The sequence below is a fragment of the Carlito syrichta genome, unplaced genomic scaffold (assembly GCF_000164805.1).
Source record: "Carlito syrichta isolate Samal-C Ts95f unplaced genomic scaffold, Tarsius_syrichta-2.0.1 Scaffold307178, whole genome shotgun sequence".
In the NCBI taxonomy this organism is placed as follows: domain Eukaryota; kingdom Metazoa; phylum Chordata; class Mammalia; order Primates; family Tarsiidae; genus Carlito; species Carlito syrichta.
In genome coordinates this window covers 292,999-311,504 of record NW_007251274.1, presented here as the reverse complement: position 1 = coordinate 311,504, position 18,506 = coordinate 292,999, and the positions used below count along the sequence as shown (strand labels likewise).

Below are 18,506 nucleotides of genomic sequence, written 5' to 3'. Positions count from 1 at the left end.
GCTCTCACACTCACATGCATTCACACCCACCCTCACACGCTCACTCTCACACACAGAGCCATCCACACCTTTACACTCACTCATTCACACTCTACACTCACATCTACTCTCACACGCTCGCTCACATACACACACTAACATACACATATTCTCACACAGTCACTCACTCTCACTCTCACACATACTCACTCTCACACATACTCTCACCACACTCACACACATACAATCACACACACACATTCATTCTCACAGAGTCACACAGAGTCACTAACATACTAACACACACATACTCTCATATGCTCACACACATACAGTTGCACCCCTCACACACTCACCCTCACTCTCGTTCTCACACATAGTCATACACACACTAACATACTCATACACACATACTCGCTGAACTCACACAATCACACATTCTCACACCCTTACAAAACCTCACTCACACATGTACACTAACACACTCATGCTCTCACACTCTCACAGAGTCACACACACCAACTCACACTTACATACTCATACACTCTCAAACACACTCACACACTGTCACACACACATAGTCTCACATGCACATTCACACACACTCATACACACACTCGTTCACACTAACACACACTCACACAGACTCACTCACACACTCATAATCTCACACTCTCATTCTCACACTCTCATACTCACACACACTCACTCTCACACTCACACACTCTCATGCACACACTCACACTCCCACGGGGCTCTCAGAGTCACAAGCTCTTCTGAGAGTTGACAAGTGTCTCTGCCTTAACCCTCCCAACATCCTGAGGCAGGGTGTCATCATCCCATTTTTATACATGGGGAAACTGAGGTCTGGAAGTTCTATGACCTTTCCAAGGCCACAGAGCTGGTGAGAGGTAGGCCGACATTCTCCTCCACTGTGTGCTGGGGAAAAGGTCAACCCTCTCTGTTCATGTGTCCTTGTCACTCTTTGACAGGAGCCATTGGCAAGGGGAGGCTGAATGCTTCAGCTGGTAGATGAAGTCATGCACAGGGAGCGGTAGATGACCTGGGGTCCACCCTTCCTGGGGCACGGTTCTGCAGATGGGCCTCCTGGCAACTGCTTTCAACACACAGAGCTCAGTCAGTCAGCATTAGGGCAGCAGCCCAACCACCTCCAATCATGCAGCACCACTATGGACCACCAGAAGCAAGGCCTGCACCTCTCGGCCCCACAGAGGGGTCGTGTAGGGACCACCATGAGACAGAGCCTCTGTGGGTTCAGAACCTAATGGAAAACTAGGGGCCCAGAACTCGGAGACTCCAAATGGCTTCTGGAGAGGACCTGAGGCTGAACCTCAGGGCAATGACGTCCTGGGATGAGGGCCTGGAAGCAGAGGACAGAGCCTGTGCAAAGGCCCCAAGATCAGGGACCAAACACTGGGGTACAGGGGTGTGAGGAACAGGGGTAGACCCCCCGATGGTTTCATGGTGCACCAGATGCTCAGGGAAAACACACCTGACCTGTCCACTCATCCACAGCTGAAATGTGGCTGAGAACAGTAGGCACTATTGCCACACAAGAGCAGTCCACGTTTAACTCTGTTGTTTCTAAGTCCTGGTCTAGATCCACTAAACTCTGTGACTGAGCCAACCCTGCCCAGAACAGGCCATGCAGGGAAAAGCCACCTCAATGGAGAGGGGCTGCCCCAGGCAGGTCAGGGGACACACAGGTGATGGTGGGTGTGAGGAGGCGGGCCTGGAGGCCAGTGTCTGGACTGTGATGCAGAAGCAGAGAAGTGTGGCCCAAGCTGGGGAGGAGGAGAGCCCCTATACAGCTGGTCTGAGCCTGGTGAAAGTACTGGCCAACAGCTGGGGCCTGTAGGGAGGCAACATCCCAGAGGGTCTGGTCAGGACCTGGTGGAGAGTTAGACATAGTCACCCAAACTCGCATTGCTGAGGCCACAGAAAGGCCTGACAACCAGAAAATGATGATTTTTTATTCTCAAATCCCAGCTCATCACAGGCTGGCGTAGAGTAGCCAGTTGGAGTAGTGATTAGTCTACTCTGTGCCTCTCAAGCACATAGCAAGGGATTCCAAGTTTGACACACTAATTCACTCACTGAGCACAAGGCCAGTGCTGGTCATGAGTGGCAGGGATGGGGACAGGACTTGGAGCTCACTGTCCAGTCAACTCCTGGGCCCCTCTTTGTCAGGAAGCAGCTTGTCATGTGATCCAATGAAACCCTGATCACAGCATCAATCAGGGTCTGTCCTAACTTTTGTGGTCAAGCGGTGTCCTGTCAGGTGTGTGGTCAGATGTGTAAGTGTGTGTTACGTGTGAGAGTGGACCCTTGTGCTCCTATGGTCAGACAGGTATGGGGTGGGCTGACCACAAGCCCACAGGTATGACATGCCCTCAGGTGCTGCTGTGGTCAGACAGGTGTGGGGGTGGGGTGGTCACAGACCCACGAGTGTGACATACCTCCAGGTGCTGCTGTGGTCGGCCAATAAAGTGTTTGAAGAGCTGACAGACATCGAGAGGCAGTTCCACAAGGCCTTCTACACTGTGCGAGCCTACCTGAACTGTGACCGGTATTCGGTGGGCCTCCTGGACATGACCAAGGAGAAGGTGAGACCTCGGACTCTTAGGCGGCCTCCTGCCTGCTGGCCCATACCTGTGCTGCAGCCTCATCTGTTTCTCTTCTCCTCTGCCAGGAATTCTTTGATATATGGCCGGTGCTGATGGGAGAAGCCCAGCCGTACTCAGGCCCACGCACGCCTGATGGTCGGGTGAGTGGTGGTGGCAGGGCCTGGGCCCTTCCGCACTCTTGGTTTTCCTGGCTCCAACTCCAGGGTTGGAGGGGAGGGCAAGGGAGGGCGTGGGGAGGCAAGGACAGATCCCCGAGTGCCTGTCTGTCATCTACAGACTCCTGCCTTGCTGAGCTGCAGGGCAGGGCAGCCGGGCTGGTCCCCAACAAGGGGTGTCTGTCTGGTTATGAAAGCTGGCACACATTCCTATTGGCCAGGAATCCTGCTTTCCCATTCTGAATCACTGTGACACCTCCCCACACGGGAATGAGTGTGTGTGTAAGGGAAGATGGGCCCAGTTCATGTGAGGGGTTGTAGGGGACACAGGGAAACCAGATCTAAATCAGAGTATGTATCACATGTCCCATGAGTGTTGGTGACAGCCTGCGTGTGTGTACATGTGGATGGGTGTACATGTGTGCTTGCACATGTGTGCATGGTAGATGCATCTGTTGACATGTACATGTGTATGAATGTGGGTGTGGTTGTATTCGTGTCTGTTGCCTGTGAGTGGGCATGTGGTTGTGTGTAATGTGTATGCTCATGGTAGGTGTATATGTGTACATGGATGGAATGGGAGATTCCCTTGAGGGGCTTGACCAGGGAGCTCCCCGCCCCCAATGACTTACGTGTTTGTTTTCAGGAAATCGTCTTCTACAAAGTCATCGACTACATCCTCCATGGCAAGGAGGACATCAAAGTCATCCCGTAAGTGTCAGGGTTCGCAAGACGCATCACTCAAGGGTGGGATCACCTTCAGCCCAGGCTCAGCCTCGGGACCTGTTGGCTCTGGGATATCCTGTGGTGGCATCAGTTGCACCTGGCCCAGCCATGGTTCCCCTCATTCTGTGGAGCAGACGGGACAGGTGGGGAATAGGAGGCCAACCTGCTCTTCTAGGAAACAGCGTGGAAGGGTGTGGGGAGGTGTGGAGGGAAGTGACAACCTGAAGCATTGTAGTCACCCTGAGTGAACACACAAGGGGATGGAGTGAGTCATCAAGTGGCCCCATCAGCAGCAACTGAGCTGTGAGGCCCTCAGGGTCTGATTTTGCTTCAACCAGCCCAAACCATAAAAAGAGGCCCCACATTCGTGCTACGGGCTGGGAGAAGTGAGGGGTCCAGTCTAGAGATCAGGGCAGGACTCCAGCCTAGGGAGACTGGGGAAAGCAGCCAGCCTTGTCCAACCCTGCAGTTGTGCAGACATGCAACTCCATGATCCTGTGACCCCAGCTACCACCTGGAGGTGGAGAAGGGAATAGTTGTTGAGGTTCACACCCTGCACCAAAACCCACATGCACATGTATAATGGCTGTTCATTTGGTCCCTCTGACACTCTGCTCTCTCCCTGCAGCACACCCCCAGCTGATCACTGGGCCCTGGCCAGCGGCCTCCCCACCTATGTGGCAGAAAGTGGCTTTGTGAGTCCTATGCTGTGTGCGGCCCTCATGGTGCCCTTGCTGGAGCTGAGTCATGGGGCTTGCCTCAACCCTCTAGCATCCCACCCACCCCACCACCCCCCTGGGCCTCTGCCAGCCTCCAGCTGCTCTGCTTTGCTACTTGAAAGTTTATCTCCTGCATGTGAGACCTGGCAGGATCCTCCTTTTAGAATCCTGTTACACATGCAGCCGCATCCAGTAAAATGGTTTTTCTGATCCTTTTTCAGATTTGTAACATCATGAATGCCTCTGCAGACGAAATGTTCGAATTTCAGGTATCTGTCCATTTGTTGATAGAATTGTATTTTACTTAAGAAAGAAGATATTTTGGTTCAGAAATGATGAACTGAATTAGTGTTTGTTGTTTAAAAAAAAAAAAAAACTAAAATTCTCAGTGGCTGACAAGTATTTCATGCTCATAGGCCTGCAGATTGGTGGAGGCTCAGCTGAGGCTCAACTGGATTTGGCTCATCTTGGCTGGGCTCAGCTGATCTTGTCTGGGCTCAGTTGATCTTGGCTGGGCTATGCTAATCTTGTCTGGGATCAGTTGGCCTTGGCTGGGCTCAGCTGATCTCCTCCAGGGTAGGCTGATCTTGTCTGAACTCAGTTGATCTTGTTTGGGTTAGACTGATCTTGTCTGAACTCAGTTGATCTTGTTTGGGCTAGACTGATCTTGTCTGGGCTCAGTTGACCTTGGCTGGGCTCAGTTGACCTTTTCTGGGCTAGGCTGATATTTTCTGGGCTCAACTGGTTTTATCTGGACTCAGCTAACCTCATCTGGGTTAGTCTGATCTTGTCTGAGTTAGGCTGATCTTATCTGGGCTCAATTGATCTTGTCTGGGTTAGGCTGACCTTTTCTGGGATCTTTTGGTCTTGGCTGGGCTCATTTGATTTTGTCTGGGCTAGGCTGATCTTGTCTGGGCTCGGTTGATCTTGTCTGGGCTCAGCTGAGCTCTGTTGATCTTGGGTGGGCTCAGTTGACCTTGGCTGGGCTCCTGTGAGAGTTCAAGGGTTCAAGGCAGGTTTGCATCTTCACCTGGTGCCACATGACCAGGGCAGGCTCATTCCTGGGAGAGGTTGAGAGCCCCATGGGTTGGTAGAAACATGCTCTAGGAACTGGCCTACTGTCCATTTTTCACTGGCCAGGCCCAGCATGGATGGGAGACAGGACCAACCATAGTTTTCCGAACCTCAGGCAAAGTAAAAACACGAGGCCTCTTGTTGAGCAATTATTAGAACTTTTAGGAGCATGACAGCAGAACATTTGCGAGCACATGACTCCTGTAAGTGTGGCTCCAGTGTGACTGCAGCCCCCAGGTGCTCATGAAGCCAGTCCCGGCAGGAAAGAATCCCCCACCTCCTCTCATGGGAAAAATCATGACACAAAACCCCGGACATAAAGTCAAATGCAAAGAGAGGGTGAGGACACAGGGACAATGGCCCAGTCATTGCAGTCTGGAGGCAGGACAAAGAAGCTCATCCCCCCAAGTTAACAAGCTCAGCCCCAGACTCCACTCCACAGGAGGGACCACTGGACGAGTCTGGCTGGACCATCAAGAATGTACTGTCCATGCCTATCGTCAACAAGAAGGAAGAGATTGTGGGGGTTGCAACATTTTACAACAGAAAGGATGGAAAGCCCTTTGATGAACACGACGAAGTTCTCATGGAGGTAAGCACCTGTCACCAGGTGTGGCATTGCAGTTGACACCCATGTGATGCATGGTGACTCAGTTATGCCTGTCAGCCTCCATCCAACATGAGGCCAGGGAGAGTGAGAATGTGGGAAAGCCTGTGAGGTTCCTGGGAGGGGCTCTCATGGGCACCTGGAGACTCCATTCAGAAGCACTTGTGGCTCTGGAGTGGCAGCCCTGTGGCCAGTGTGCCAAGCCATGCAGCATATGGCAGGTGCCCATCAGCTGCCCCAAGGTTGGCTGACACCGCCACTCTCCCTCAGTCCCTAACGCAGTTCCTAGGCTGGTCGGTGATGAACACAGACACCTACGACAAGATGAACAAGCTGGAGAACCGCAAGGACATCGCCCAGGACATGGTTCTCTACCATGTGAAGTGTGACAAGGATGAGATCCAGTCCATCTTGGTACTATTTCCTTTACCCACGGGTGCCCCTGTGCAGCGGGGAGGCAGAACGGTCCAGTGGTTAGGAAACAGCCCGGGGGTCCGAGGCCATGCCTGTCCCTGGCATGCTGCCTGCTGCCCTACTGTCTGATGGCCCTGGGACCCTGATCCTGTGTTCAGTCTCCCCAGCTGGGCACTGGGTGTGACCAGAACCCTATAAGGCCATCACATGAGGATCCACCTGTGACACCTGGGATTGCATGAAACAACGCCCAAGGGACAGTAGCATGAGGGGAGTGAGCAGGCCCTGTGCACGTTGCCACTTGTCTCTGGAACCAGGGCTGTTGGGGGCTTTCAAGGTGGAACTGATAGAGTCCTCAGAAGTGCCTTCATCCCACACATTTACAAGGGCAAAGGTGATGCCGTCACCCTGTCCCACACATGAAGGGTGAAGGTCATACCACCACCCTGTCCCACTCACAAGGGTAAAGTTGGCACTATCACTGAGCGCAAAGTTGGCACTATCACTGTGTCCCACACAGGGTGAAGGTGGCCCCATCACCCTGTCCCACACAAAAGGGCGAAGGAGGTATCGTCACTTAGTCCCACATAAGAGAGCAAAGGTAACAACGGCACTGTGTCTCATGACACGTGTGCTTTTCTCTGTAGCCCACCAGAGCTCGCCTGGGGAGGGAGCCCGCTGACTGTGATGAAGACGAGCTTAGAATCCTCCTGGTAAGAATCTTAGTCTCATTCCTCCCACAGGGATCAGCCTCTCTTGGGGGCAGAGGCAGCTCTCCTTTCTCTGGATTAGAGGGAGCTTGCACACACGGTGTCATCTTGCAATGCTGGTACTGTCTGTGTGTGTGTCTACCTGCCTCAGTGAGTGTCTATGTGATCCTGGCTCTGAGTCTCAGCCAGTGTGTCCCTGAGTGTATCTGTCTAACTAAAGTCTGAAGGTCATGTCAGACCTACTGAGAATATCTCCATGTCCACCTGTCTCTTCTGTGCTTTTCCAGAACTGTCCATGTTTAGTCTCTGTGGTCATGACTTGGACCAAGTGTCCATCTTGTCATCTCTGCTATTGCAGTGACCGGGTGCCTGCAACACCCAGTGTGTATGTGTCTGTTTGCATGAATGTGCATGTGTGTGCACATGTGCGTGTATGTACATCCACATGTGTGTATGTATGTGGGTGCATATGGACATATGATTGTGTGTGTCTGCCAGAGACCACCACTGGATCAACTTGAAAGGCATGTGGTATCTCCAGTGCCCTGTGACTGTCCGTGTGATTGAGCCAGAATCATCAGACTGCAGGTCTGGCTGAGTAGCCTTTGACTGAGCATGCAAACATGCCTGACAAGTCTGAAAGTCAGTGGCAGTCTGTGATACCTTATGGCTGTGGCATGAGTCTCATATGAGTGTCTGCACATATGTGCCTAGGTACCCATGAGTGTACCTGTGTATCCACGTGTGTGCCTATGTGTCCATGTATGTGCCTGTGTGTTCATGTGTGCCTGCATATTCATGCGTGTCCATGTGTGTGCTTGTGTATTCCCATGTGTGTCTGTGTCCATGTGTGGGCCTGAGTATTCACAGATGTGGCTATGTATCCATGTATGCCTGTGTCACATGTGTGTCTGTGTACCTTTTCATGTGTATCCCTTGTGTTTGCACATCTGTTTTCCCAACATTATCCCGTCTCCCCAACAGGGTGAGATTTTCGCTGCTGGGCCACAGGATGGGAGGAGGGAAGGGAATGGGGCTGTGCCATTGGGGGGTGAGGACATCCTGGGCGACTGGAGGGCAGATCTCACCAGAGATGTCTGGGGTATCTGAGGCTTGCCAGAGGGTCCAGAGAGGAGAAGGATGAGAAGAAGTGGGGGCCGCGGTGAACCTGCCTACCTCAGCCCACAATCTCTCCCACAGAAAGAAGAGCTGCCAGGCCCCAATAAGTTTGACATCTATGAGTTTCACTTCTCTGACCTGGAGTGCACCGAGTTGGAGCTGGTCAAATGTGGCATCCAGATGTACTATGAGCTGGGCGTGGTCCGCAAGTTCCAGATCCCCCAGGAGGTGGGGAAACACACAGGGGGACACAGTTGAGGCTCCTAGATCACCCAGGATGTGGGGATGGGGATTTGGTTATGGGTCTCAGACCCCCCAGGAGGTAAGAGGAGGGAAGGTAGTGGAGGGGGAGGTCCCAGATCCCACAGGAAGTTTGAGAAGCAGGCCAGTTCATCACAGAATAAGTAAAACATATAAAACAAGTAGGCCTAAAATAAATATTTGGATGGATGGGTGGATGATTGAATAGATGAATGGATGAGTGGGAAGGAGGAAAGGAAGGAAGGAGGGGAAGAGAGGGAGGGAGGAGGGAAGGAAGGAGTGAAGGCCAAAAGGAAGGTTGATTAAATGAAGGGATTGGTGAATGAATGGGTGGGTGGAAGAAAGAGAGAATGGGTGGATGGACCAATAACTTGATGGAGGGAGGAAGGATGGATGAGCGGAAGGAAGGGGGGAGGGAGGGGGAAGGGAAGGAAGAATAAGTGGATAAATGGATGGATGAATTAATGAATAGATGGAAGAGGGGTGGATGAATGGAAGGATGGATGAATGGAAGGATGGATGGATGGATGGATGGATGGATGGATGGATGGATGGAAGGATGGATGGGTAAACGGATGGGAGAAAGAAGAGTGAATTGATGGATAGATGAATGAATGCAAAGAAGGAAGTGTGGGTGGGTGGGTGGATGGATGGATGGATGGATCGACGGATGGATAGCAGCATGGATGGATGGAAATGGATGGCTGGATGGACGAATAAATGGAAGGAAGACTAGGTCAATGAAAGGGAGGATGGAAATGAACGGATTAATGAATAGATAGAATGATAGATGGATAAATGAATGGATGGATAGACGGGTGGGTTGTTAGATGGATGAATGGGTGGGTGGGTGGATAAATGGATGGGTGCTAGATAGATAGGTGGAGGGACAAATGGAACAAGGGATGGATGGGTGGGTGATGAATGGATGGAAAGATGAAAGGGGAATGGATAGATGGTTGGATGGTTAGACAAATGGGTGGGTGGGTGACGAGTGGATGGATAGGAAGTTTGATTGGTAGGAGTTCAAGGCATCCGATCACTAGGTGCCATCACAGGGGACTTGGTGGGCAGTTCAAAGGAAATGGTAGAAGCCCATCACCTAAGTGTTTAATAGAAAGCTCACGATGTCCCTCTAGTTTTGACCACAGCGGAGCTCTCCAGCGATCACCACAGGGAAGAAATAATAGCTTTCCCAGCTCTTAGTCCCACCATTCTGCCTGGCCCCTGCAGCTTTCTTGCTCTGCCCTACATCTACTGCCTCAGGGAGCCTCTGCTTCCCAAGCCCAAGTGAGGGAACCCTCTTTTGTCATGCTCCTCTGAGAACAGGTGCAGCAGGCTGACATTTTTGAAAGAAATTTTACCAAAGAGTAAGGGAAAAACACAAAAGAAAAGTTATAAGAAATATTTGCAGAATAAAAAAAAAATCCCCAATAATTTTATGACCCTGAAAAATCACAATAGAAATAATAAGAGAAAGGGGTAACTTTCTCTGCAGGCGAGGCTCTCCCACCCTGCCCACAACCCACACATCCTGCTCATTCAGATATCCATGCCCCAGAACTGACATCTTCCTCTTAAAATGCCTTGCCTACCAGAGGTCCTCCTCCAGATCTGTGACTAGACAATAGAACGGAGGTCCTGGAGGTCCCTGAAAGCCAGAGCTGTTCTCAGCTTCTGTCCTGCCTAGCTCCCGTCCTGCCTAGCTCCCCTCAATAGGTGTCTAGCATGGTGCTCCCCACCTAAGAAGGCCAGTGGGGCCAGCAGGAAATACTGGGGGCAGGCAGAGCTATGGGGGCCCAGGAGACAGGGAGTGGGGAAGAGGCACAGAGCAGAGCTTCCACCATTTGATAGGACTCGAACACGGTGCCAAAGCCCTATGTTCTCCTGGCTCCCTTAGGTCCTGGTGCGGTTCCTCTTCTCCATCAGCAAAGGGTACCGGAGAATCACCTACCACAACTGGCGCCATGGCTTCAATGTGGCCCAGACGATGTTCACACTGCTCATGGTGCGTGGCTGGACTCAGCAGGAGCCGCTCTGTTAGGGATCCCAAGTGATGGGGGTTGTGCAGACCCTCCTGGCACCAAGGACAGTGTCCCACATGCCCCAGGGCAGGAGACGGGACCCTTCAAGGGCAGAGGGAGTGGAGGAGGCCGACACCCTCCTGCAGTGCACCCTCTGTGACCCCAGTCCCACAGAGGGTAGAGGGCACCCTGGCTCACCCCCATCCACTCACCCCCACCCCACTGGAGCATGGACACCCTGTCTCTGCAGACGGGCAAGCTGAAGAGCTACTACACAGACCTGGAGGCCTTTGCCATGGTGACGGCCGGCCTGTGCCACGACATCGACCACCGTGGCACCAACAACCTGTACCAGATGAAGTAGGTGCCACACAGGAGTCAAGGATGGGCAGTGGGCGTGTAAATGAGCAATAGATCAACTCCATGCCCTTGCGGTAAATCTGAGCACCCTGGTCACTGGCCACACAGAAAGGGGGCCTACCTAGAAGGGCCACAGAGCCCAAGGTGGGCCAAGAGGCAGTCGCACAGTCAGGGCACCCATGGTGATAGCCCCTCTCTCCTCACCACCTCCTGGGTCACTCTTCTGACCGTACGTTTGTTTGCTTAATAAACTCTGTTCAGATCCCAGAACCCCTTGGCCAAGCTCCATGGCTCCTCAATCCTAGAGCGGCACCACCTGGAGTTTGGGAAATTCCTGCTCTCGGAGGAGGTTCGTGTCCTCGCTGTCTTCCTCTTGGGTACTTTTCAGTCAATGAGCTGTCACCTGCACCAGGCCCTCCTCCAGGCACTGGGGACACAACATTCTCACAACTGTCTGGCTGTGTCCTGGGGAACAGGGCATTGACATGGGAGAGGGTGAGGGCAGCCGGGAAGGCACAGGCTAAGGCTGGGAGCAGATGCATGGCAGGCTCTAGGCAAGCAGTAGCAGCTGAAAAGCGTCCGTGGGCCATGGAAGGCACTGCAGGGCTAGTCTGTGTCTGGAAATGTCCCATGGTGGGGTGGGTGGAAGCCAAGGAGGCCAGGGCCTGGGACTGACACCTGGGGGGCTCAGAGACCTGACGGTGACCAGGATGGTGAGCATGTCCAGATCGAGGACCAAGGACACTCAGCTGTCCCTCCCTACCCCTCACTGGGTAATGACCTCTGAAGCCATCTGGGTCCAGAACTGATTACCTAGGCTGAAGCCAGACAGCAGAGGGCTGGACACCTTGCAGGAGGGGCAGAGCAGGCCTGGCCATGGAGGAGCCAGCCCAGGCAGGCAGGTTGAGGGCCCAGGGGCAGGCCTGAAAGGGACAGAAGCCACCAGGGAGCAGGAGGCAATGAGGTTCTGAGCTGGCCTGACACCCACGGGCACCTGATGGCCTGGTACCACCCTGTGCAGACTCTGAACATCTACCAGAACCTGAACCGGCGGCAGCATGAGCATGTGATCCACCTCATGGACATCGCCATCATTGCCACAGACCTAGCTCTCTACTTCAAGTGCGTACCTTCCCATGGGTGGGGGCCCCACAGGGGTGGGGCAGGGAAGTCCTGGGGCTCCCAGCAGACCTCGGGGGCTGGAGGCAGCACAGCTAGGGGGAGGCAGCCCCATTCCAACCCTGCAGACCTCAGACTGGCCTTGGTTCTGGCCTCAGTTCCTCCCTGCAGGTGGGAGCAGAGGGCTATCTCCACCTGCTCCCACCTGTGCCCCTCCTTGTTCTCGGGGTCCAGGAAGAGGGCGATGTTTCAGAAGATCGTGGATGAGTCCAAGAACTACGAGGACAAGAAGAGCTGGGTGGAGTACCTATCCCTGGAGACAACTCGGAAGGAAATTGTCATGTGAGCACCAGGGGAGGACAGGCATGGGGGGACCCACACCTCTCCAAAGGGTAGGGTCCCACTTGTCAGCTGGTTAATCCTGCAGACTTCCCCAGACAAGACCAGGGGGCCCAGCCCTGAGTGTCCAGAACAAGAGCTCATCTCCTGACAGCTTACTGATGCCTCGAAACAAATGCTCCATTCCTACTTGCTCTCCACTTTTGGGGAGACAGAGCTGGGGTACAGAGTCGTGCAGACCATTCATTGCCTTGGCTTGTGGTCTTTGGCAATAACTTACTTCACTTTCTGAGCTTCCATTTTTTTCACCAAAAACGGGATTCAGAACTAACATCTTTCCCCAGGCTTGTCCCAGAGACCCAGTGAGAAAATAGGTACCAATCACCTGCACTCAGAAGGCACCCCATAAATATTTGTGACTCTGGTTTGTCTGCAGGGCCATGATGATGACGGCCTGTGATCTGTCTGCCATCACCAAGCCCTGGGAAGTCCAAAGCAAGGTAGGGCTCCCGCCGGCCTCCCAGCCCAAGAACAGATGCTGCTCAGCACCATGGGACCAGGAGAGGCAGCCTCAGATGGGGCGGGCCACGTGTTTGCAGGGAATCTGAGCATGCCTCCAGCCTGGCCAGGGTGACTGTGGGTAGGGCCGCTGTGTGCTTGAGTCTTCAGCCAACACCTGCATTGAGGGGAGGACCCTGAGGGTCTGGACAGATCAGACTGAGGCACAGAACCTCGCAGCAAGGGTAAGGCCCCCTGACGGGTGCAGAGCCCCACAGATGACTCCTTTGTTGCCCCCCAGGTCGCTCTTCTGGTGGCCGCTGAGTTCTGGGAACAAGGTGACTTGGAAAGGACAGTCTTGGATCAGCAGCCAATTGTGAGTGCTGCTTCTGGAACCTTTTACCCCTGCCATAATGGTCCTTGGGAGTCTCAGGTCCTTGCGAAGCAGCAGGAATGAGATGTCTTCATCTCATTCAGAGGGCTCACATGATTTAGGGGATTTGGGATCTGGTAGAGTTGTGGTGCAGGTGAGTATCATTGAAACTGAGGGACCAGGGCTATTTGCTCTTCACCAGAGCCTTTATGGGTAAACAGAGGCAGCCTTGCAGGCAGACCCTGGCTGGGCTACAAGCTATGCTCCAGTGAGTCCAGGGCTAGCCAGTACCAGGCAGGGAACGACTGGCATCCAGGGTCCACCCCATGGTGAGACAGACAACGCCAGGGTCTTCAGGTCAGTAGTAGGGCCAGGATGCCTGCCAGCACCATGGACAAGAGTTAGGAGACATGCCAGCCCCACGAGGTGGGAAGAGGTTCTGCCTCACAAGCCACCTCTGACGGCGGCCAGGTGCTGTTTGGAGCCTGGGGTGGAGAGGGCATATAGCACAAGCCAACTTGCTTGACCAACTGGAGTATCCTGTGGAGAGGACAGGCAATTAGTTCATTCCCCTAAGCCAGGCCTTAAGAGACCTGCGTGGCTCCCACACCATGCACTGTTCCCGGGTGGGGACGCTGAGGGGACTGACAGGCATCTCGGGCATCAGAAACTGCTTAAGGGCACGGTCCTGGTCAGCAGGGTGACAGGCAGTGCGGCCAAGGCTCGGGGTCAGCACCATGGACAGCACCGCCGGAGCTGCAGGGCGGGGCCCCAGAGCCAGGAGGCTGCTGCCTGCAGGAAACCCCTGCTGGACTGCCTGGAGCCACCGGGAACGTGGAGAGGAGCCACCCATGGCAGCCGGTGTCCTTGCAGGGCACCCTGGCTTCCACCCCAGCACCAGGGTCTGTCTGAGGCTCAGTCCCCAGCCTGGGTTTCATCTTCACCCTTGGGCTCTGCTCGTCTTGCATCTCTGAATGTATTCATTGGCTGTAGAGTAGGGGCTGGGCAAGGGCCCGAGGGCCCCAGGAACTGGCTCCCCCATCACCTTCCTCTGTTCCCCCCACAAGCCCATGATGGACAGGAACAAGGCAGCCGAGCTCCCCAAGCTGCAAGTGGGCTTCATTGACTTCGTGTGCACGTTCGTGTACAAGGTATGTGGCATGGGGGTGCTCAGGGTCGACAGGGCAGGCAAGGGGGTGCAGAGGGCTCCTGGGGACTTGCACGGGACTCAGCGGTGTCCTTGCAGCAGAGGGTAGGGATGCCTGCATGCGCCCCACCCACTCTCGAGTAGGGTAGATGGGGGAGACATCCTAGTGCCCACCCCCTCACATCCACCTGGCCTCCCAGCTGCAGCTGTCCTCACACCCGTGCACTCAGACCACCCAGTGCAGTCCTTGAAGCACCAAGCAACATCCTATCTCCAAAAGTCCCCCTTCACCTCAAGGTCCCGCCTCAGATGTCCCTTCCTCCAGGGGGCCTTCCCCACCGTGGTCAGCACTCTCTGCTTGGGGCACTGACTGCAACTCACCTCTGGTTCCTTTGCTCTATCTGTGACCCTCGAGGGTGGGTTGGGCCTGCCTGACCCTGATGGCTACCCACAAAGACAGTGGAACAGCTGAGAGTAGCCACAGACCCATGCCCTGAGTCTCCGAGGCACAAGGCAGAAGCTGAGGGGAGCTCACCAGAGCAGGAGACCCACTGGATCCCCATGACACTCTGGTTCCACAAGAGCCACACCCCACTGGCTGCGTCCACTGGGACAGAACCCACACTTCAAGGAGAAGGTCATTGGGTTCCACAGGAAGCCAGCCTGATGGGCTGTATCCACACCCCACCCTATCCCATTCTGCCCCACCAGGCTGTCAGCGCTGGGAGGAAGGTGGGGCCAGGGAGGACATTCAGTCCTGGAGTGGCCACAGGACACAGGTCTACCACAGGCACCCCCTACTCCCTTCCCCAATTCCATTCACACACTGTATAGTGTGTACACGTGTGGTGTGTGCATGTGTGGTGTGTGTGTGACCATGTACCTGTGCCCGTGTGGTGTGTGCACATGTGATGCGTGCTGTGTAGTGTATGAGGCATGATGTGCTAGTGTGGTGTGATGTGTTCATGTATGGTGTGTGCTCACTGATGTGTGATGTGTGCAGGCGTGATGTGTGTAGGTGTAGTATGTGCAGGTGTAATGTGTGATATCTGCAGGTATGATACTGTGATGTATGCAGGTGTGAGGTGTGATATGTGTAGGTGTGATGTGTACAGATGTGATGGGTGATGTGCTTAGATGTGATGGTTTAGGTGAGATGTGTGTAGGTGTGATGTAAGTGTGATGGCTAAGGTGTGATGTGTGCAAGTATGATGTGTGATGTGTGCAGGTGTGATGTGTTTAAGTGTGATGTGTGCTGATGTGCGCCGACATGATGTGTGCATGTGTGAGGGACGGGAGAAGAGCTGCAGAGGGAAGAGCTGCCTGTCACCAGCATCCACCACCTTCTGCCAGAGGCGCCATTCCTCCTGCACCCTGATCCTGCTGCCACCAACACTTCTGCTCTGCTCTCAGGGTCCTCGCCCAACTAATACCATCTGCATTGCAAGCATTCACACCCTAAAGCTCCCCTTTCAACTTCAGGAACACAAACCCTGAGCCCTTCTCCCATGTTGGGGTTTTGCTGGCATTTCAGTGGTTCCCTCTCCTTTACCAGGCAGGCGGCCACGGGTTCTCCCTGAGTACAAGGGAAGCCGGGCAGGGGGATGGGCTGGGGAAAGCCACCGTCTGAGCCCTCCAGGAGCAAGCAGGAGCATGTGGTGACTTCCTGATTCCCCCAGGAGTTTTCCCGATTCCACGAAGAGATCTTGCCCATGTTCGAACGGCTACAGAACAACAGGAAGGAATGGAAGACACTGGCTGACGAGTACGAGGCCAAAGTGAAGGCCCTGGAGGAGAAGAAAAAGGAGGACGAGAGAGGGCCCATCAAGAAAGGTCGGTCTCTGCATGGCCTGCAGGGAGGCCCTTGGCGAGTCTCCAAGTCAGAGTCACACCACAGAGTTAAACTGGGAGGACAGCCAGATTTCAAAGCGGCAATGCACTCCGGCTGCACACTGCAGGGCCATGGTGCACGGGCCTGACTCCCAAAAACAACACTGTGATTTCACCCAGTTAGCAAACCCAGACAGGTTTCTTGTTCCCAGCAGCAAACCCTCACATTCATGAAGGGAGGAGAGGGGGTCATTTCTTTTACAAAAGGCAGGAAAGCTCACTGACCTCTCAGGAGTTCCTTTGTTCCACCAGTTCCCTAAGGAACTCAGAAAATCCACTCACGCTCACTTGCTACCCTCAGAAACAAATAACAAACTCAGAAACAAACTGAACAGTCAGAAAATAGACAAGACAAAAACTTTAAGTCCTGTACTATGCCCAGAGCATGATTACCTTTCCAACCCTATGTTATGGAAATGTGAGTCAGTTGTAACAAGTCAGTGCTACCCCAGATTGGAATTCCAATGGCATTATGGCCTTGGCATTTGCCTGTGCTCAGGCCCTGGGTCTCACTTGTTGTTCCCTGTCATCCCGTGCTATTTCCTGCTGTCCCATGTGATTCCTTGCCATCCTTGCTGTCACCTGCAAATCCCTGCTATCTCACGATTCCCTGCTGTCCCATACAATTCCCTTCTGTCCCACAATTCCAGTACTAGTTCCTGCCAACTACGTAAACAAGGCAACTTCAGGCTTGTGGGAGGCCAGGACTGAGCATTATCAGGGCACTTTGTCAAGGGCTTAAGCATTAAGAAAGGCTCAGCCCCAGCTAATCCGCTTGGGCTGCCACCGACCCAGGTGCTGTCCTTTCTCCTGCAGGGGTTGGTAGAGGACATACCAGGTACAAGAGGATTGGGCCGGCATGCAGGCATGGTTTAACATCTTGTCTTCTCTTGCAGTGGGCACAGAAATCTGCAATGGTGGCCCAGCACCCAAGTCTTCAACCTGCTGCATCCTGTGAGCACAGGCTCAATGGCACCCTCGTCCCGCTACCCCTAGGACTCGGAGTCTGCCTCCAGCAGTTTGGTACAGGAGGTTAGGAAGCCCGAGAAAATGACTGAAAATAATTTGGAATTTTTTTTTAATGTTTGTTTTTATAAACTAAAGCCAACTATGACTAATTTAAAGTGTAACCCAGTTTTTGGACATAGTTACCATTGGGAGATCTTCAAGGTCTGCAGAAACTATGGAAATGACTGAATGGGAACATTTACACCTGCACATGTATATATGTGTACATAGGTAGACAGGTGGATACGGAGATATTGCTTTTCATCTGGTTTAGGATAATTTAGAATAAATTTAGACAATTTAGAATAAAATAAAAAGAAACTTAGAATAAAACAAACAACCTGCCCGTTTTTTATGTGGTAGAATTGTAGATGCATTGCATTTGACCCTCAAAAAATTCTGCCAGAAACAACCAGACCATGAGAAGAGCAGCAATCAGATGATTGTTCTCAGTAGAAATAACCCAGGGCAAGCGCCATGCACAGTGGCTGACATGGACTTATCGATGGCGCCGGGGGTGGGAGGCTGGATGTGACGCCTGATGGCCTGGGTTCTCCTTCACAGGAAGCTTTCCTTACAGTGTCCCCACACACCTCCAGTGATTTAATCTGGGTAAGCCTAGAGGGACATCGCACGACTCATCTGAAATGGGGGTTACCATGTAAAAGTCACAGATCTTCAATTTGTGATGGGTGCTCCAAGACACTTGACCCCTCACACTGGATGACACTAAGCTGGATGGGTTTAGGGGAGGAGGGTGAGTGAGCCCAGCACAGCCATCTGCCCGCAAGAAGGGGGACCAGGTTTAATATCATCTCGCTGGTCACTGAACCTGGGACTGGGGGCCCCTAGAGGTTCTGAGGGGCCTAGGCAGCAGCCTCTCTGGACACTCTTCCATGGAGCTCAGAAGGGGCCAAGGTGCAGGGATCCCAAGGGAATGTGACATCATCTTGTTCACTCAAACCTCACCTTAACCAAGTACTTTGAAATGCTTGTAGGCTGCATCTTGTTGAGAAAACAATGAACTCATTTTACAAATGAAACTCGGGTTCAGAGGCTAGGAAATTTGCCCAAGGTATATAGCTGGGAAGCAGCACATTCAACTTATCCATTCTGAAACATGAAGCTATGGTGAACTGGCCTGCTCGCAGCCAGCAGGGATGAGAAGCCTGCTGGGGAGAGATGTCTGTGCAGGCACCACAGGCCAAACTCCCTCAACAGCTCAAGCAGCATGCTCACCTTGTCCTCATCACTGGACTTCAGTCTCAAGCCTGTCCTGGCCCTCTCCAAGGATCAAGGGAGGGTTCCTAAGTTGGTGGCAAGCAGGACCCAGGTT

At 53.3% G+C, this 18,506-nt stretch overlaps 1 protein-coding gene across 1 annotated transcript in view; it reads left to right on the top strand.

The window, feature by feature from the left end:
* Window positions 1-17,120, top strand: part of PDE6B (phosphodiesterase 6B) — a 39,569-nt gene extending 22,449 nt beyond the window's left edge. Inside the window, exons 4-22 of the mRNA XM_008064007.1 lie at window positions 2,466-2,606; window positions 2,693-2,767; window positions 3,429-3,493; window positions 4,137-4,203; window positions 4,449-4,496; window positions 5,744-5,893; window positions 6,179-6,322; window positions 6,970-7,035; window positions 8,233-8,379; window positions 10,313-10,420; window positions 10,687-10,796; window positions 11,058-11,145; window positions 11,818-11,918; window positions 12,150-12,257; window positions 12,691-12,754; window positions 13,054-13,128; window positions 14,193-14,276; window positions 15,952-16,105; window positions 17,059-17,120. Of these exons, the coding sequence (XP_008062198.1) occupies window positions 2,466-2,606; window positions 2,693-2,767; window positions 3,429-3,493; window positions 4,137-4,203; window positions 4,449-4,496; window positions 5,744-5,893; window positions 6,179-6,322; window positions 6,970-7,035; window positions 8,233-8,379; window positions 10,313-10,420; window positions 10,687-10,796; window positions 11,058-11,145; window positions 11,818-11,918; window positions 12,150-12,257; window positions 12,691-12,754; window positions 13,054-13,128; window positions 14,193-14,276; window positions 15,952-16,105; window positions 17,059-17,120 (1,857 nt within the window). The remainder of the gene's footprint in view (window positions 1-2,465; window positions 2,607-2,692; window positions 2,768-3,428; window positions 3,494-4,136; window positions 4,204-4,448; window positions 4,497-5,743; window positions 5,894-6,178; window positions 6,323-6,969; window positions 7,036-8,232; window positions 8,380-10,312; window positions 10,421-10,686; window positions 10,797-11,057; window positions 11,146-11,817; window positions 11,919-12,149; window positions 12,258-12,690; window positions 12,755-13,053; window positions 13,129-14,192; window positions 14,277-15,951; window positions 16,106-17,058) is intronic.
* Window positions 17,121-18,506: the final 1,386 nt, after the last annotated feature.